A 21,339-nucleotide genomic window follows, 5' to 3' on the forward strand; every position below is an offset into this window, starting at 1 on the left:
GCATGTGTGTGCATGTGAGTGTGCGTGTGTACGTGTGAATGTGTCTTCCTCCCTGTGAGTCTGAACACCAGCCAACTCAGAGAATGAAAAACAGACTGGGGCTAGGCAAAGAGATAGCCACACTGTAACTCGGGAATGTCGCTGGGGTTTCACAAAGGGAAGCCGGGACATGAGCGAAGGCACACACGAGGGAGGTTGCAAGGAGGAAGATGGGAGGCACGAGAGATGGCATGAAGGATAGAAAAAAATCCAAAGCGCACTCCTTCGGAGGTCCTCAAACCTGACTACAGCCTTGAAAACGCATTTTCTGATTTTCCTTGCCAAAATTAAACTCCCAGGTAACGACATATTTTGGAAAGCCCTCTCTGCTTTTTCCTTCCAATCAGTAGCTCTTTATGGGGGAGACAAGCCTCTCCTTCTCTGATAACGTAAGCCTGTTTTGATCGTGAAAACAGACACTTGACTCTTAAGTGCTCTTTAAAGGTAAAAAGATTTCAGCCAGCCCAGCGGCTTCTCCACCCTCACTTTCTGTCTTTTGGCAAAATCCAGTCACAAGCAGCAGCTGTGGGTCCCAGGAAGCGAGGGCAGGTGTAAGCTGATGGATAATTCAATAGGACAACAGTCAGCAGCCCCACAGGAAATAAGTTCTTCAGGTCTTAAGAGAGAGGCAAGAGATCGTGAAGGAGAAAAAGATTTGTAAGCTAATACATACTAACATATGTTCTAAAGTACACCAGCACTACATACGCGTAATTTTATATTACTGCCATTATTGTCAATAAGTCCAACTTACAGGAGGGGAATCTGGCTTTCAGCAGTAAAGAACTATAATGAGATAGAAGCAGGACATCCACGGAGCCCAAAATTTGGGCTCTAAAATCTGTACTCAGTCAAAAGTAAAGCACAGCACAAGGATGGCAGTGATTATCAGCAACTTACAGGGAGGGTCTGAACGAGCATTAGATGCTGCAAGCAGGGCGTGGCAGAGCAGCCGCTGGGGCCTTAGCTGTGACAGCCTGGGACCGGAACGGCAAGTGTCTGAGGAGGGGGCTGTATGGGCTCACTGGCAACAGCCCCCAAATCGGGAAAGAATAAGAAGTTCGCTGTTTCTACTGGAGCCTCAAATTCAGGGCAGGCAGAGTGCAAAGACTCTCGCGACGAGACAAGGCAGGGATCAGCAAAGCTCTGCGGGTGGGGCATCCACTCGATGAAGTTGTCTTGGCAGACTCCACCACCCCATGACCGCCAGCGCTCACAACCAGGGGTGTCCACTTGGGACAGGCCCTCGGGGGACTGCTCAGGGGCCACGGGCTGGCTGTGCAGCCCTGCGACGATGTCGCTCGCGTCCTTCATTTCACTCTCCCGTGTACCATGGGCACGTGCATATTAGGGTCAGAGGAACTGCTTTTCCCAGGTGCTCGAAGCTCTATGGGAATCCAGAGTCCCAGAGCCCCCTGGTTCATCTGGGCCCTCCGCTAGGTGCACCCCCACCCCACCCCGACTCAGCACTGAAGCATCCACCCTGCTAGAAGGGCACAGGAAGGAGAGATTCCAGCTTTCCCATTTGGCTGGGAAGAGGAGATCAAAACCTTTGGCCAGGGACAGAAATGAAGAGATAGGAAACATCAGGGTTTCTTTCTCACAGTGGGATTCTAATCCAGGGGTCTGTGGTTGGACAGAGGGGTCTTTGAACCCCCAGAAATTGTATGGTTTTCAGTATAAGGGCTTAGATGAATTTCTGGAAATAACTACAATAGCTAATAATGTCAGTTTTCATACACTGGCTGATCTTTTAAGGGCTTACCACGTGTCAATTGATTTAATCCTTACGCAGGAGATATAAACTGTTTTTACCCTCCATTTAAAGATGAAGGAATGGGATTATCAAGAGGTTACGAAACTTCTCCAAAGCCACAGAGCTAGTAAGTGGGAGAGCTGGGATTCAAACCCAGGCAGTGTGACTGCAGAGCCCCTGCAGAGACACTGCACCAGTTTATTTCATATTCTCAGAGAGGCCCAGACTTCTTCAACTTTATGTCAGCAACGTGCTGTCAACCTCTAACACTGGGCTATGACTTCTTCTTCTTTGTATGCCAACCACCTAGAATTGTGGCTGACACACAGGAGGTGCTCAGCAGCTCCTAGGATAATCCAAGCGCTGTTTGCAGCTTTCGTCTTTCTTTTGGGGTTACCTCTTTCTCACATTCACTCGCTTTTTGGCACCTATGTGATGCCAAGACCATTGGATTTTCACAGCCACTGTTTTTTTTTCTGTCTGCCTGCCTCCTGCACCCTCTCTCGTCTCCTGCCTTCCACATCTCCCCTTGTCACCTGCAGTCTTTCAGGAACCTCCCTTGCTCCATAAACCCTGCAGCTCACACCACCTGCTTTCGTACTACCTCCTGGTTTTGATTGGCAGTCGGATGGGAGGCTGCGGCACTGGAAGAAATTCAGCAAACACCCTCCTTCCGCCCGCAGGCCCTCTGCACAGCACTGCTAACGCCTAGTTCTCCTCCAAAGAAAACTCACCCTCCGTGCAGCAGCAAAGAGGCCCAAAGGGTGGCACGAACACATTAATCGGAGTACCTGGAGCTGAGAGAAAAGTACAGAGCAGCAACCAGGGGCTGAGGAGGGAGAGTGTCACACAAAGCCCAGGGGGAGCCTCAGCCCAAGAGGCCAGAGACAGCAGAGAACCCCAGGTGCAAGCTTCTCCCCCAGCATCAAAGAAGGAAGGCGCTTCTCTGACTGGGAGAGCCCTTTCTGGAATTCTGACTTGAGCAGCCCAGCAGTTAAACTTCCACCAGCAGCCTAAGGGCGTTCAATAAATTTTCATTTGTCAGTGAGTTCCAGAATTAAGAGCCTTTTAACCAGGGGTTGCAAATTCACCAAACTTGTCCAATAGAGGCTGAAATCTGTTATCCTCTGTCAGGGATTCTGTGGTCTGTAAGAAATAAACCGGTAGGGGAGTGAGAAGAGGGCCCCTCGCTGAAAACTACCACTGCGGTCAGCAAGCACTGGCCCCGTGATTGTTTCCTGTTTCAGATGAGCCTTAGAAGAAGCCCCAGAATGCACAGCTCAGTGTCCTGTTCAAAATCCTGGTTATAGTTAAGTATTTCCAGAATTGAAGTGCACGTTAATTTTCATTTTTGCAGGCTATTCTACCACAAGGGAACTTGAGAGAAGCTCTGAGAGGCTGGCATTAACTCCTTCTGCAATATTGTCCTCATTTGAGAAGGACGGAGGGTACTGTTGCTAGGCTCAATCGTTCTTTCAGTGCAGGAGGTGCAACTTCTTTATGCCTCAGTTTCCCCATCGGTTAAATGGGGTCAGTGCCACCTGCCTGGAATACCATTATTCAAACGAGTATATCTAACACCCTCCAGAGAAGGCATAGGGCAAACATCCTACTATAAGCATCTCTATAAATAAAAGTAATTTGTATTAAGAGTTCCAACAAATGACCACAGTTTGGGCCTATGTGACAGCGTCTCTCTGCATCAGTAAACGTATCAACTGCCCCAGAGTCTTAAGTGGAGATTTGGGGGAGGGCCTGGGCAAGTCGTTTACATGACCCCTTTCCATCTCGCTGTCCTCCTCTCCCTGGGGCGGGCAAGTGCTCGTTTTACTGCCTGGCAACCAGACTGGGACTAAGCTTGCTAAAATATGAGTGTTTTTTTGGCTGGAGTACCAGAGAGCCTGCAGCCCTATGGAGAGAGAAAAATTGAACACACCAGGCCGTGGCTCCAGAAAGGGGAAGAATTAGGCTTCACACCGAGCAGGCTGAACCATGGCATTCTTTAGATAATGCTTAACAAACCCCCAAACAAAGGCAGCCAACTTAGCTGCATGTTCGTAAAATGTATTCTCAGCAGATTCAGGCTTATTGAAGCACTCGGTTGCTTTGCAGCCAGGGTCTCCGTCCTAAGCTTCCCGTTTTTCCGTGCTGCAACCCTTGTCTAAATTCCTACAGATTCTGCCAATCAGAATTCCTCACCTCAGGCTCAGGGGGGCTTAGCAACCAAGGTAAATGGTGGTGCTTTTAAATTTGGCCCTAACCATAAAAACAAATGCCCCAACCCCAACATACTCCACCCTCTCCAGATATCAGCTGAGTCCAGTTCTCAGTAGATTGAGAGCTGATTCTTTTTTTAAAAAAAAGGAGTATACGGGTTGTTCTGGGTTCATTTCCACATTTTACCATTACTCCTCAAATGACACCTCACAAATTTATTCAAAGCTGTTTATTATGATCATAAGCCTGAAAATGTGAACTGGAGAAGTACTCATTTTGGCTTCACTACTGTCACTGTTGTCTTCAAAGTATGATTACCACTAGAATTATTAGTATTTCTGCACCCACATAGAAAGCCAGCTCAATAAATCGGCAGGCATACTTTTGTGGTTCAGCCTGGTTCTCTACTGCAGTATGTATAGGGCTAGGCAGAAAAGGCAAAGGGTATGCAAGCAGGTTTATATATCTGGGAGAAAACATAAAAATCGAACTTTATTATTACTAAATACCATTTCCACTCCTTTTTCCTGCTATGGGAGCCCCTTTATCCGAATTCCCCAGGATCTGTGTATGAGATGGACCCTCTGTAACAGTTAGCGGGGATGGAGGCAGGAATTTAAAGGCCCACAGACTAAACTGGGGTCCTCACATACACATGGTATGTAATTTTAATGAGATCGGTACTTCCCTTTAGAAGAAGGCATCTCTCCACCCCAGGATATGGAGAATTACCCCTTGTAGCCGGACTCCCACTAGCACTTGCTAACTCTGTGACCTCAGGCAAGATTTTCTGCAGGGGCCTTCTCCCCTATAAAATGAGAATGACAACTCCCACACCTCACTGACCTCCCAGGGCTCTCTTAGGGGTGGATGGGATAAGGAGCATAAAGCACTTTCGATGCGTCTGGGAAAGAAGATGCAGCAATGCAAGATGTTACACGTTCTAAAAAATTCCAGGACTCTCTAGTTCTTGAAGATTTTTGCCTCCACTGAAATGTGTCATCTGAGAAGGTATACCCAACCCAAAAGCAAAGACCTGGGCCTCTGGTTGGGTTCATGTGTCAACTCGGCCAGGTGACGGTGTCCAGTTGTCTGATCCAGCAAGCACTGGCCTGACTCTTGCTGCGAGGACATTTTGTGGACTTAAATCATCATGAGTTGATTGCATCTATGAATGATTGCATCTCCTGTGAACTAAGGACAGTGTCTTCACAATGAGAGACATTTAATCTACTTCAGCCAGCCAGCCTCTCCTGGAGAATTCATGGAAAACCTTCATCAGAGTTTCCAGCTTGCAGCCTACCCTATGGAATTTGGACTTGTGCATCCCCATGCTATTGGTTGCCTAACCAATAGTAAATGCTTGGTTGACAGATCAGTGATTCTACTTTTATATCATCCGCATGATTTAAGGGTTGCCCCCCTCCCCACACTCCTGAGATGGGAATTGGTTTTCACTGGTAAATAAACGTCTCACTCAGCCCCTTTTGACCAAAGGCCCACAGTTGTAAAAGGGCTGACTGGGGTTAGGAACACAGATGCAGTGAATGGATAGAGGGGAATATGTTGGCATGTTTCAAAGATCAACCTTGACACTTCTGCTTCCTGCTCAAAGTGAACCTTGAGCCCCGAGCCCCTGCTTCTTCCCTTCTCCACACACTCTGCCCAGGTACACCACTCAACCCCACAGATTTCAATACCATCCCACAAGCTGCTGACCCCCAAATCCATATCTCCAACCATTTCTCCATACTCCAAGCTCATATCCAATTGCCTGGTTGACATCTCCACCTGGATACAGAACACACACCCCAAGCTCCCACATGGTCTTCACCATGCCCCATCCAATCCTCCTCAAATAGTCTGTATGGCAGAACCTGGGAGGTTCCTCTCTAACCTCGCCCCCTGCTGGGCCTCCAAATCATGTCCAGAGTTCCATTTCTCTTGCCTTCTAAACTTCCCCGGCCACTCTGCAGCCAGAATGATCTTTTTAAAACATAAATCAGATATCATGTGCCTGTATAAAGCCCTCCTGTGGTTTCCCAACAGATTTAGAATAAAATCCAAAATTCCTCTTCTGATTTACAAAAATCTGCAATCTTTCTGTGACTTCTTTCTATGCCTCAACTGTACTGTGCTTTCTCCCACCGGGGGTTATATTTTGTGCTTGGAAGCTTCTTCTTCTTTATGTGGATGGCTCTTCCTGGCACTCAGAACTCAGCTCAAAGAGGCCCCATTTAGCCACTTGCCTTACATGGCATTACTTTTCTTATTTCCTTGCTTTTTCCTGATTTGTCTCCTCCAACTCGAATATAAACTCCTTGAGCAGAGAACTGTGTGTAGAATCGTTGGCTAGAGGCTTGCAGGCAGCAAATGCACAGTAAACATTTTTTAAATATATAGTGGCTCTTCAAACCAAGGAAACACCCAAATACACTCATGGGCACAAACACTTAGTCTTAACATCTCAGCTGGGATTATCCTCATCATTCTTGTTATCCAAAATATATCCTGCACAGTAAGCCTATGCTTACTTTATATTTAATATCCCTTTGTTGCTAGGAGGTAGAAGAAAGAAATTGCTAAATAATCCTTGCCTTGATTGGCAGGAGGTAAAGATGTAAACTCCTCCCTCATCTCAACCTTCATCTTGACGATCTCTGTCTGTGATCCATTAGGACACAGGTCTTTAAGAAGCAGCATTGAGGTCAAAGACTTGAATTCAAATCCTGGGCTCAAATTCCGGGCTTCAGACACTCACTTCGGGGTGGGGGTGCGGGGTCAAAAAAGCTAGCCCCTCTCTGAGCTTTATTTTCTTCTTTTTTGTTAAATAAATATAACATCAGCCCTGCCCACTTGACAGGGTTGTAATGAAACTATGTATACGAAACTATGGATGTTGTACACTGTTAAGTGTGGTCTCTGAATATAAGGATTGCATTGTTAGCATAATTGAGAGTAAAGCAATTTTTGAAGACTGCAAAAACCTATGTGATTTTTAATTTTCATGTGATACCATATGACTACCTTTGCTCAGTGTGCGTACGTGTGTTTGAAATTGGAATAGGAGCTAAAGGAGGACTGCTGAAGAAGAATCTTACAGAACACATACCAACAACAACAAACAGGGAAGGCTCATTCTGGGAGTCAAAGCTAATATTAAGAGCGAGTGAGTAGGCAGGCAGCAGAGGTCAGAGTTAATTACAGCCAGCGGCATTTTACACGGTGCCTATGGAGGGCCCCTCCGCTGGGAGCGACTGCATTCTAAATCTGAGCTGGCTGATATTAGCAGGCAGTGATTAGAATATGCCCACAGGGCCTTTTAAACAGTCCTCCTCTAGTTAAAGCATTTGTTTTCATCAAGATTTATGGTGGCGTCTGCTGAGCGCAAGCAGGTTTGCCAACACGGAAGTCCTTCCACTTACAAAGCCTTCCCTGCCTCACACCTGCCAGAGCACCCGAAAAGAAAGAAAGGAGGCTCCGTCTGGGTGTTCCTTCCTTCCCCACGGGAAGGGCTTGTGGAGACAAGGCAGGGGGGTTCAGGCAGGTCTTCCCAGCCTGCAACGGCCACCAGAACCTGGCGCCACCAATACAGGCCAAAGGGGTTGGGGTGGTGTGCATGCATGTCTACTGCCTTTCGGAGAGCCGAATGCCTCAGTTTCTCTATCTGTGTGTGGGGGGGGTGGGGGGGGGATGACAGCCGGGAAAAACAGTGCTGACTTTGCCAAGCTCTGACAGGTGGACAGAGCTCGATGTCTGGAAGAACATCATTTATACCTTAGCCACACGTCTGCAGTGCTGATCTTAGAAAAGAAAATATGTTCCCTGATTTGGATGTTAACATGGAGCAGGAAACAGCTCTATCTTCCTGCCTGGATGCAAGGGTCCAGTGGCGTCCCATCGCACACCTGGAGGGAAGCCCTCAGGTAAAGAGCATCCCAGGGGAACTCTAGACCCTATGTGCCCATCCAGGCTGGGTGGACCAAGACCCCATGAGACAAGTTTCTCCATCTGTAAAATGACATGGTTGAGTCGGATTGTGCTTCATGTTCCTTACCATTTTAAACACTACAATTCTATAATTCTTGTCCCTCCTCGTGACACCCACGAAATCAGGGATTATTCTCAAAATGAAATCAGGGACAGCTCAGAAGTGATGCAGACCTTTTCTGATCTAAGAGCTGCTCCGAGTCTCAGGGCTGCCCCCTGCACAGAAGACAAGAGAAGGTTTAAATCTCCAAGGTGAACGCATGCACATGGGCTTCCTCATAGAAGGGATTATTACAGAGCCCGTGAGGACCAGCTGTTCACCATCTCCACCGAGGACCAAATGAAAAGAACTGGGCTCAGCCTGGAATATAAGGGCTTAGGTTAGAAGCAGGGAAGCATTCCCAGGCAGGATGGGTTGTTAAACACGGCAACCGGTTACTAAGAAAAGCAGTATAATCTTCTTTTCCAAACTGCTTCAATGGCTTGATGGACTCTTGTTCATCTGAGATGGTTCAATCGTCTGACTCTGGGAGTGGGGAGGAAGCAAAGGGGGCAACAAGACACTCCACCTTTACAGCCATGTGACAAACACTTTTTCCCGGAATTGATCACAGAATGGACTAGCTAATTAGAAAAATAGAGCCCCATCTGCTTGGCCAGTGAAGAAAAGAACCAAGATGTAAAGGCTGAAATGCAAGAGCAGTCACTTTAGAGGGGAATGATGTGGGGTCGGCAGGAGAGGCTGGGGCAATGCCCACGGGGCTGAGCTGGCTCCTACCTCCATCACTGCCACTGTCTCTATGATTCTGGATATATTATTTCCCCACATATAAGACCAGTCAATAATTCCAACCTCGGAGGGTTCTTATATCTTATGAAATAACTTACACAAAAGCACTTCTCATATGGACCCTCAATGAATGGATGTTTCTCCCTTTTCTTCCTGCAGTGCCTGGATCTGCACAGGAAGCATCCTGACCTCCTGTTTCTATCATGCCTGGAAGAGCCAGGGTGGGTCTGACACGCCAGGTCCTTTGACTCACTTCACAACAGACCCATGACTGGTCTAAATGATCCCAACTCAGTACACCTGGACAATGAAAGCGCACAGGTTCAAAAACCAAATCCAAACGTTCCAGTCTTGCTTTTGCCTTGGGCAAGGTTCTCTACTTCTCTTTGACTCAGTTTCCCCTGATTCAGTAAAGATGGAACAAGATCATCCAGAGTGGAAAGGTGAGTGCTCACTGAGTACCAAGCACTAACCATTCCACAACTGCCCTTATTTAGCCCTCACAAGAATCCTTCTGGGTTATTTCAGTTAAGTCATTTTACAGGCAAAGAAACAGATTCAGAGAAGTAAACTGTCTGAGACCAGAGAGTGTGCCACAGGACTCAAAACCAGCATACGGAGCTCTGAAGACAAGTTCCTCTCCAATTTTTAAACACATCACAGGGGTGTTCGGAGCATTTGTGACACTTTGTCTGGAAATCATTACAGAACGATAAATGATAATATCACACTATAAAGGATGTTTGTTGCTGGAAGAGGATGACCAATTCTTAAGTTTTGCAGAGTCCAGGGCTAACTTACGTTCGCCATCTCTCTGCATCCCACTCCCACCACCAGCAAGTAAATAAGATGAGAATTAATATTAAGAACAGGTTTAACAGGAAAAATAAGTCAAGACAGTCCCACTGTATTTGTCTTGATAACAGCAGAAGCATACAAGATTTTCTTTAAATACCAATTAAATCGCCATCTACCCACTGGTTGGTCAGATGCCTCAGGCTGGGTTGGGGGCTTCCTTCCATAAAATCAGTCTGAGCCAGCCCAATTCCCCAGAGCCTGGAGACTGGGGAGGCTGGGGGCAGAACAGGACCAGAGACTTTAGAAATCCTCTTCTTATATGAGATAGCCCATTTTTCCAAGGGACCCAAGGCACTGAACTCTTTCTGACTCTGTTTCTACAGGTAACTCAGAGCACCCATACAGAGGGAAGCTCAGATTTGCCAAAAGGGAGGCCGTACAAGCCTAGGTCAGGATGTGGCCCTCACAGTGGGGCTTCATCTGTAAAATTCTTTTGTTCCTTTTGTTTCAGGGCACTGGGATACTCCAGTTATTCATCTGGGCAGGGTGAAGGTGGGTCCCTCTGCCAACATCTCCCAGCCCAAACATTCCAGGATCTAGCAGTGTTGCTTCATTAAACTCCCAGGCAACACCTCTAAGAGGGCCACACCTGCCCCTGCGCCATCCCCAGACTTAAAACAGAGTTTGTGCAATGCCCAATTGAGGAATACCCTACTCCCAACCAATCTTTGAAACGTCAAATAGGGGAAAATTGTTCACGTTTCAAAATGCATCTCTTTTTTCCTAAGAAATAAAACTGCGTATTCCTATAAGAACTCTTTTAATTTAAAAATCTGATTTATAGACAATTTCCCAGGAATGCCCCTATTGTGTAAATCGAGGGTCTGCTTGTGCCGACAGTAAGCCTCCCAGCCAGGGTCCCTTGTTCGGTTCTATAGCAGGAGAGCCAGACTGAGTTATTCATTAACTTTCAGTATGAAACCCGAATAATAAAACTGAAGTGTGTTAAACAAATCCAGATGAGGGGGCTTAAATCACCTCCAAGTCACTAGGTTCAAAACCACTGTCATTTCCCCTGAAACAAATAAGCCCTACCTTGCTGAGGCAGGATGTTATTAAATGGAGATAACAATATTTATGCCCATCCCAGGGGGGTCACTAGATGGACAGCTCTCCCAGGCTGGGCCAGCGTGGATGAAGAATTGACAGGTTGTAGGGGAACGGGCAGGTGGCCTCCTGAGACCCCTTCCAGCCCTGTGATTCCATAACATGCGTGGAGACTTGAGGGCGGAAAGGTGTCTTGGGATGAGAGAGTGTGGCACGGAAGAGCCTGAAACGTCTCTGTGACTAGTCATGGGAGTCAAACCCTTCGCCCCTTTGTAACAACCACTTAGCTCTTATTTCTCCCCAGGGATTTATGTGTGAGCGGACAGCAGGCGGCTATGTCCTCAGCTACGAGGCCATGTGAAGCCTGCACTAGGAAAACACCTCCTGGGCCAGTCCTGCAAACAGCCAAGATGTGGTTAAAGATTCCAATTCTGGTGGGATCCTATGTCTCCTAGGTTACAAGTGAGGACTGTGTTTTCCTTTATTACAACGGTCCCCAGCGACTGTTCAAACATCTGTATGAGGTACGGTGTGTGAGTGTGTGAGTGTGTGTGCATGCACACACCCGCTCCAGCGGCCGCAGCAGCAGCAATAACGACCCAGCTCTTCAAACAGACCTCGCCAGATATTTAAAATGCACGGCGCCTCACCGCCATCCCAGCAGCCACTGTACAGATGTGCTGTCGTGCAGTTGCATTCGAGGCAAATGCTCTTAGAATTCTAATTAAAATAGAGGAAGCGATCTCCGCCTCAAATTTCCTTTAGATTTAACTCCATAAAAAATCACTAGGTAATGTCTAATTGGCAGAATGAATCACGGGAGCTAGCAGCTGGGCCGAGCCGACAGAGCAAACAGACTTCTGGTCCCTCTGGGGGTGTTTTAGAAAACACCTACACCAGAGGCTCCCGCTTCCCACCCTACGGGTTGCCCTGTGTGTCCATCTAATCTTTCATGGGCACATTTATGAAGTTATGATTGTGTGTCCATCTGGAGTTGGGGGTTGGGAGGAGTGAATTGTTAATCCACCTTAAAAACCAGACACCCAAAGTCGTTGAAATGTGCGTTCAACTGTTTTTCTCTGATTGCTGATAAAAGAATGAGAACCAGCTGACCTTGTATTCACACAGACAAAATGACACTGCAGGTACAGAAGGCTGAAAATGTCCGTCTAAGATATGGGGTCCTAGTCTCTGAAATCTGTAAATGTTCCCTTATTTGGGAAAATGGTCTTTGTAGATGTGATTAAGTTAAGGATCTTGAGATGAGGAGAGGATCCGGGATAGTCCTGGGGGGCCATCACAAGTGTTCTTATGAGAGGGAGCTAAAAGAAGTTCACACACACACACACACACACACACACACACACACACACACTCATATGCACAGGAGAAGGTGATGTGAAGGCAGATACTGGATCAATGTGGCCACAAGCCAAGGAAGGCTGGCGGCCACCTGAAGCTGGAAGAGACAAGGAGCAGAGTTTCCTCCAGAGCACCTGGAGGGAGAGCATTTGGAAGGGAACCACAAGGTATCAGCAAGACTCCACTCCCTCCAGATGCTCTACCCTTCAATCACTGACCTGTGTGCTAGCGAGTACTCTAACCTGTGATTGGGACTGCTTGTAACCCAAACCCAATTAGAGGCAAATGTGCTCCAGCAAATGGTTCAGGGGATGAATCTGAAAGTCCTGCTGAAGAAATGGTATCAAGGCTCCCTGGTCTCACATCTGACCTACCTCCTCTCCCACCACAATTCAAAGTGGTTCAATACATGAAAATGTTCATGTCTCCAGTGTTCATGTCAAAAATCTTGGTCTTCAGGAATATAAATCTCCCTGGAAACATGGGACATGACTCCCAGGGATGAGACTGACCCTGACATCATGGGATTGAGTATGTCTTCTTGACTAAAGAGGGGAAAATAAATGAAATAAAATAAAGTTTCAGTGGCTAAGGGATTTCAAATAAAGTCAAGAGGTCATTCTGGAGGTTATTCTTGTGCATTATTATATAGATATTCCTTTTTAGTTTCTAGAACATTAGAATAGCTAGAAGGAAATATCTGAAACTGTTGGCTTCAAGTAGCCTTGATTCTTGAAGATGTTTCTGTAACTATATAGCTTTTCTGGTGTGACCATGTGGTTGTGAAAACCTTGTGACTAACACTCCCTTTATCCAGTGTATGGGTAGATCAGTAAGAAAATAAAGACTAAATAAATAAATAATAGGGAGGTAAAGGATGTTTTGGGTGTTCTTTTCGAAAACGTTCTAAAATCGATTGTGGTGATGGAAGCACAATTATATGGTGATACTGTGAGCCACTGATTATATACTTTGGATGGATTACATAGTATGTGAATATATCTCAAAGAAACTGTATTAAAAATAAAATTATCTGACAATAAATCCTTGGGAACAAACGTTAGGAACACGTAAATAACTGCCCAGGTAGTGACAGCACCAAGTCACAGGCTACAGACAGAGGGCTACAGGCTACAGACGAAGGGCTGAGGATCTGCCACTGACCAAGTCTTCTCCCTTTCCTAGAACTCATCATTCAGAAAAAGGGGCTGACACTTAACCTGTCTGCCTCAGAGGGCCATGAGGCGGTTAAATGTGATAGGAGCACTCTGCGATCTCTAAAGCAGCAAAGGCGATTAAGCTCTTAGCAGGCTCTAGGAGGCTCCACCAGCTTCTAGGAAGCAGCCCCAGTCTGGGCAGAAGTTCTCAACCCTGTCTGCACATTAGAATCACCCGAAGAACTCTTTTTAAAAATATCAAAGCAAAGGCCCTACCATCAGAGATTGTGATTGAATTGTCATAATGTGCACTTTGGGATGTAAACCACTGGACGAGTGAAAAGAAAACTGAGGTGTATGAAAAACCTGGGCCTCCCCTTTATTAAATATGTGCATTGGGGTACATGCAAGGGCAGCTAAGTGGTAGAATTCTTGCCCGCCATGTGGGAGACCTGGGTTCAATTCCTGGCCCATGTACTTTCCTAAAACACAACAAACAAACAGACAAAAAGCAAACAAACAAAAATTCAACCAATGGTGCTGTAATAAGAGGATATTCACATGGAAAAAGAATGAAATGTGACCCCGCCACACAGCATACAAAACAAACAAAAAACGTGTACATTACGTTTGGACCAGATACATCCAGCTCTCATTTTATTATCAGTTTTATGGACATCATTACACTCGCATCTGGCTCCCTTGTTCGTTTAATTTATGTTTACTGAATACCTGCTATAGTAGTTTCCTATGGCCCCTGTTACAAATTACCCAAAAATAATGTTAAATGAATGACAACATAAACTTATCTTCTCACAGTTCTGGAAGCCAGAAGTCTGAAATCAATTTCATTGAATCTAAATCAAGTTATCAGCAAGCCTGCTTTCCCTCCAGATACCTTAGGGGAGAATCTGCTCCTTGCCTCTTTCAGCTGCAGGTGGCTGCCAGCCTTCCTTGACTTGTGGCCACATTGATCCAGTCTCTCCTCTGTCTTCACATCCTCTTCTTCGCTCTGTGTGTGTGTGTGTGTGTACGTGCGTGTGAACTCCTTTTGCCTCCCTCTTATAAGAACACTTGTGATGGCCCCTCAGAATAATCCCGGATCCTCTCCTCATCTCAAGATCCTTAACTTGATCACATCTACAAAGACCAATTTTTCAAATAAGATAATATTTACAGATTCCCAAGATTACAGTCTCATATCTTGGAGGGACATTTTCAGACTCCTATTTCTTACTATGGATCAGATATTATGCTAAGTGCTGGGCTCACAACAACAACAAAAAAGATGCTATTGTGTTCTCAAGGAGTAATAAGAACTACAGACTCTCAGATTTGGAAGAGACATTAGAGCAGTGGTTCTCAAAGTGAGATCCCTGGATCATCTGCAAAACCTGGACACTTGTTAGAAATTCTTCGGCGCTACACGACCTTCTGAATCAGAACCTCAGGGATGAGGCCCAGAAATGTGTGCTTTAACAAGGTTTCCAGGTAATTCTGATGGGCTCTCAAGTTTGAGAACCACTGGATCATAGGGTATACGTTCCCCAAAATCCCTATTAAATTTATTGTCCTGCTTCTGTTTAAGTACCAGCACTTCATATACCTGCCCAATTCTACGGTTTAGAGTGAAAATGGTTAGAAATGGCTTACAGCCACTAATATATGATCTAAGAATTATTACTGGTTACACTGAAAACACCAGACCAATGCTCTCCACCTTAACAGCAGCTCAGACAAGCACGGTCCAGTGTCTGGGATTAACGCACTCCTTACACATTAATTCAGCAGCTAATGGTCGAATGCCAACTCTTACAGCACTGTCCTGGCAATGAAAGGATATAAAAAACAGGTGCTGACTTTAAGGATGTGATGCTCAGAATGGAAAACTGATCAAAGGGATGGAAGCACTGATGTGAAGCAGCCCCTGGCTTAGTGATGAAGAGGAAGGTTCAAGGACTAGGTTTGCCTCTTTCCATCTATGCTACTAGCTGATTGAATTTAGGCCCATTATTTTATATCTCTGTTCTTCAGTTTCCTCACATAGACAATGAGACAAGTGATCTAGACAAGTTCAAATTATCTATGCCTCTTAGTGCCATCAGCAAGAGCCACTGGAATTCAAAATAATGACAATCCCTAACATTTACTGAATGTCACCCATGACAAGTTCTGTTTTAGACATTTTGGTGTATTTAATCCTATTAACCATGAAAGGTAGGTTCTGTCATTATCTCCATGTTACAGATGAGAAACTGAGGCACTGAGAGGTTAAATAACTTTCTCAAGATCATACAGCTAATAAGTGGTTGAGCTGGGATTTGAACCTGAGCCACTATACTCTACGGCTGAGATGGGCAGGGATATCTCATGAAGGGAGTCACATTTCCTTTAGGCTTTGAAAGACAGACAACAAAACCAACAGAAAAAGAGCAAGATTTTGGTATCATGTGTCTATGGGTAGCTGGGATTCTTCTTTCATAACAAGCAGATCAAAATGAGGGTGGCTACTGGGGCTATCTCTTTCATGGCAGCCAGAGACTCAGAGTTGACCACCATGGAAACACTTGCTTTCATTTTTAAAAGTCTAAGAATCACAGAGAATGGCCTGTGATAAAAGCTGGGCACAAGGTTCAGGAAAGGAGTCAGGGGTAGTAGTTGCTATTTATCGAAAGGCAGAAAGAGAAGGAAAGGACACAAACCATGTGACGTAGCTATAAGGCCTATATAGAGCAGACAAGCTCTCATCAGGAACGTCACCTGGGCAGCAGGAGTGCTCAAAATGCAGCAGTAATCTGTGCACCTACCAGCTAAAAGGCCCAAATGACTTGTACCTTAAAATGCCTGATGATGACAATTATCCCCCTTTATTTCTTGGAGGTAGGTATCATTCATTTGTTCATTCCCTCAAAATGTGTGCTAAGTGTTGAGGCACTGAGATGAACTAGACCAGGGAACTCTTCAGGGACAAATAAATAAGTACAACCCAGGGCTACCGATGATCCTCTACCCCAGCCTGCTGCCTTGGGATTTACTCCTTACCACACTCCTTTTCAACATCAAAAACACTTATTGGGTCACAGCCAGATGCAAGGCCGTGGGGTAGGTGCCCTTAGGAAAACAAAGGACTTGAGACATTTTCAGTTATCAGAGGGTTCTAGTCAGCCCAGTTCTGTTTAATTAGGTTTTATTTTCCACGGGCTGTATAGACAGTGCACAATTAACTGATACTTGATCAGTATGGAAGAGCTTAAAAGGCTTTCACATACAATAGTCGGTCCTCAAAACAACCCTGTAAACCATCTGGTATTATTATCTCCGTTCCCAGTATGGGAAGTCACTTCATTGCCCTGACCTCAGTTTTCTCATGTATAAAAGAAGACAATGGGCTGAGCAATCACTAAGACTTTTTCTACCTGGAAAAGGCTGGGACTCTCAGCATTACAACTAAGACTTGGAGAGAGCAGTGACCTAACAAATGGTAGACGCCTAATAATGATATCTAATGTTTATATATTTTCTGTGTGCTAGACACTAAGCTAAATGCCATACAGGTGATTTCTTACTGACCCTCATAAGAGCTGTACAAATGAGATGGACAATACTATTATCCCTATTCTAAAAGGAGAGACCCAAAGAGCTTACACACATATTTTCTTCCCCAAGGAAATACAACCAGTGGGTAGCGAGACCGAGGCAGAAACACAATCAAGTCTGAACCTACCAATCAAACTCCTAGCCACCAGACTGTCTGTTCAGTCCAACCACTGAGATGGCACAGACCCTAATTTTCTACTCAGGACTCAGTAAGCTTAGGACACACTTTGCAATCTTCTACTTACAAACCCAGGCTCTTCCAGCTGTACCTCAGCAGCCCCTGCAGTATCTTCAGGTGGCTGTGACTCTAATGCTGACACTACTTCTGCCATGCTTGAGAGTAAATTAGTTAAAAGCCAGGACAGCAGGTAATAGCTTGATGACACATTTCAAAGGAGGTGATGGTCAGGGTTGGCCAAGGCTGGCCAGGTGCAGGAACAGAGGCACCCTTAACTACTGCTGGTGGCAGTGAAAACTGCCTCAGCCCTCAAGGAGGACAATCTGGTAATATCATCAAAAGCCTCAAAAATGTACTGACATTTGGACCAGTGATTACTCTGCTAGGAATTTAATGTAAACAAATTTCTTACTGATTTTTGACCTGTTAGCAGTGAAACCTTTGAGTGTCTGATAAAAGCTATGGGCCTTTTCTCCATAAAAATCTTATACACATGAGCATTGGCATATAATTTCAGAGGACTCAAAGATGTCAACCTGAAGTCTGTCCATAGTTTCAGTTATGAATCCACAAAGAAAAACAAAACAAAAGAATGATATCCAACCTGTGTATAAGATGATACATTAGTTTAATTTACTATTATACAGCCATTGAAACTGATGTTGGATATGCCAAAGAACTTTTAATGGCATGGGAAAGTGTTCATGATAAATTGCTAAATTTAAAAAGTAGATTATAAAATGATAAACATAATATGATCTCTATAAAAATATATGAGCAAGGGGAAAAAAAACATGTGACGCTAGACACCAGAATATTAACAGTGATTATTTCTGGATAGTAGGATGACAGATAGTTTCAGTTTATTCTTTATGGTTCTTCATATGTTCCAAATTCTCTATGATAAATATGCAGTCCTTTTATAATCAGATATCATGGCTAATTTTTTTTTCACATGAGCAGGCACCAGGAAACGAACCTGGGTCTCTGGCATGGTAGGCAAGAACTCTGCCACTGAGCCCCTGTCGCACTGCCCCATTGCTATTTTTTTAAAAGAAATGACTTGAGGACATTACTGATCGTAGCTTAAAGTTTTCTGTTTTTCCAGCTACCCTGGCCCCCCAAAGAATTTCTCCTCAAGAGAAAGAATGAAAGAGTAAGTATCAAACCCATAAAATGAAAGGTGAGGTGTCCCTGCTGTTCAAAGAGAGACTCCTAAGTGCCAGGTCTTAGCTACGTGCCCCGGAGAAGTCTACCTCCCAAGAGGAAGATGGGAGGAGAACTGGGTTACATAGAAAGTTCACATCGCTGTAATGAGCAAGTCAAACAGATGGACCTGGAATCTGCACACCAGGTCTGGAGCGCCATCCTGAGCAACATAGGAGAGGATATTGCACATTTCTCTCTCTAAATATTTGTTCGGCCAGAAAAGGTTTATTGGAAACAGTTGTAAACTTTAGAGAACTGCTTAAATATCCAGTTTAGTAATTTTACTATCATATATATGTAAACAAAAACCAATATATCTATCTTGCTTATGAGTTATTTTAAATTGCTTAAATATACAGACACACGCGCGCACACACACACACATCAGGGACGTGCATTACGAAAGTACTGCCTCTTCTCTTTACCTGTAATTTCACTCCAGAAGGTCTTTCCAATCTTCAGAGACAGTGAAGCAACCAGACCCTCCACGTTGCCACCAAAAGGGCATCTTTGCCTTCTAAAATTGATCTGATCGTCTCACTGTATGCTGAAAAACCCACGCCAGGGTCCCAAGTTCAAGCTTAGCCTGCCATTTTTGTCCTTCATGAGCGAAACATCACATCCTGGTCTCCTACACCATGAGTCCTTGAAGCCTGCCAGGGGCTTGCCAGTCCTTGAGAATACACTCTACTCTGTGGCAGGCTCATCACTTTGCTGAAACATTATTTCCTGAGCTTTCCCTCCTCTCCCTGTTAAAATTCTGTTTCTTCAAAACATATGATAAAACAATGAGAATCAAACTTATAAGATGTTCCTCAAAGTGCAAGTCCCACCTCTAGGAAAATTCTTCTGCAAAAAAAGGGACCACACAAACAACAAAAGAAAAAATAGATAAATAGACCTCATCAAAGTTAAAAACTTTTACATGTCACAGGACACTATCAAGAAAGTGAAGAACAACTTTCATAATGGGGAAAAATAATTGCTAATTGTATATCTGATAAAAGTTTAATAGCCAGATAAATAAAAAAAATTGATGCAACTGAACAACAAAAAGACAACCCAATTTAAAAATGGCAAAAAGACTTGAATAAATAATCTCGAAACAATATATGCAAATAGCTAATAAGCACATGAAAAAATGCTCAAGATCATCATTGGTCATCAAGAACATACAAACCAAAACCGCAGGGAGATTCTACTTTGTACCCTCTAGGACAGATATTATTAAAAAAAAAAAAAAAAAGCAGAAAATAATAAGTGTTGGTGAGGATGTGGAAAAATAGGAGTCCATACACGTTGCTGGTGACATAAAATGTCACTGTGGAAATCAGTTTGGCAGTTCCTCAGAAAGTTGAAAACAGAACTACTATATGCCCTGGCAATCCCACTTTTGGGTATATAATATACCCCAAAAAACTGAAAGCAGGGACTTGAACAGATATTTCCATGACGATGTTCACTGCAGCAATATTTGCAATACCCAAAAACTTGAAGCAACCCAATGTCCCTCGATAGCAAAAAGAACAAACAAACTACGTTATACACACACACAATGGAATAGTATTCAGCTGGGAAGGTCTGGTGCACACCAAAACATGACAAACCTTGAGGACACTATATTGAGGGAAATAAGCCAGACACAAAAAGAAAAATATTGTATGACCTCACTTAAATGAAATATCTAGAAGAAGCAGATTTTATAGAGACATATAGCAGTTTATGAGTTACCAGGGGCAGGGGTTGGGGAGGTGGGTGGAGTGGGACTTATTGCTTAACATGTGCAGAGTTTCTGTTGGAGGTGATGAAAAGTAGGGGCAATGGATATTGGTGTTGATAGCACAATATTGTGAATGTAATTACCACTGATGAGTTGTACACTTGAGAGTGGTTAAAATGGGAAATTCTGAGAAGTATGTACGTTAGTTAGTACAATAAAAAGTAAAAAAGAGAAGGGGGGGGGGTGGGAGAGCCTGACCTGAGACTTGAAGAACAAGCAGGAGTTAATCAGTTGAAGGAAGATGGGAAGCGGGTAAAGCATGAAAAGTGAGGTAGGGACTGGGATGAGATGAAGCCAAGTGGTCCTGCAGGGCCGATGATGAGTTGTACACTTGAGAGTGGTTAAAATGGGAAATTCTGAGAAGTATGTACGTTAGTTAGTACAATAACCCTAGAGTCAATGTTCCCCAAGGAGAGGTGACAGCATACACAGCACAATGCAATGTGGAGTCCTGAGGGCCATAATGTGCCCAGAAAGCATGATGAGATGAGCATGGCTCAGCGGAAGGGACATGCTCTTGGAAAATCAGATATCACCTCAACTTTGAAATTAGATTCTTTAGTGTCTCCCACTCAAAATTAATTGCTTCGTCTCCATGTTCCCTTAGGGCACTCTCTTTATACACCTCTAGTGTGGTGTAAAAGGCAGCTCCTGTGCTCCCCACCCCCCACCCCCACAAAGTTACCAAATCAGAACTTGTACAATGGGGTCCAGGCCTCTGCAGCCTTTTCCCTCTCACACGTGCTTTTATCTCCTGTGAATGAGTAGACACCTTGAAGAACAGGGTTTCCTGTGCTGGCTGGTGTCGTAAGCAATTTATCCTCATGTTTTCTTTTCTTTTTTGTTAAGAGTGTGCATTTCCTTTCTGTTCTTGTATAAGGAGGGTAAATCCTCATTTAGCAAGTGTGTTAGCCAAAGAGCATATGCATCTTCATGATTCAAATGTGCACCGAGGTCTGCCAGGTATCCTGGCCTGGGCTGAACTGTAGTTAATTCTGTGTGCGTATGAAGAGGGGGTATCCTAGATCTAGTCTCTAGAGCCCCAGCTGCCAGCACAGTGCATGGGGCACACCAGGTCCTCAATGAATGAACAAAGAAATCTCTCCATCTCTTCCCCTGCCTGCCCCCTGATGCCCTTCCCCACTTCTGCCTTTGTGCCCGCCCAGGTACTGGAAATCTCTTTTCTTCAAGGATTAAAGTAGTGGCTTTCTACAACAGCTGCACCAGGGAAGTCTTTTAAAAACTCAGGCGCTCAGGGCACACCCCCAGAGATTCGGGTGTAATTGTCCTGGGTAGCACCTGGGCATGAGGATCTTTTTTAACTTCCAAGGGTTTCTAATGAGCAGCCAGGTGTGAGAA

General features: G+C 44.7%; 1 protein-coding gene across 1 annotated transcript in view; it reads right to left on the reverse strand.

The window, feature by feature from the left end:
- Window positions 1–1,353, reverse strand: part of LOC143680177 (LIM homeobox transcription factor 1-alpha-like) — a 90,140-nt gene extending 88,787 nt beyond the window's left edge. The window contains exon 1 of the mRNA XM_077156778.1: window positions 1,065–1,353. Within this exon, the coding sequence (XP_077012893.1) occupies window positions 1,065–1,353 (289 nt within the window). The remainder of the gene's footprint in view (window positions 1–1,064) is intronic.
- Between the last annotated feature and the right edge of the window lie 19,986 nt (window positions 1,354–21,339).

The sequence above is a fragment of the Tamandua tetradactyla genome, chromosome 4, assembly GCF_023851605.1.
Source record: "Tamandua tetradactyla isolate mTamTet1 chromosome 4, mTamTet1.pri, whole genome shotgun sequence".
Lineage (NCBI taxonomy): Eukaryota > Metazoa > Chordata > Mammalia > Pilosa > Myrmecophagidae > Tamandua > Tamandua tetradactyla.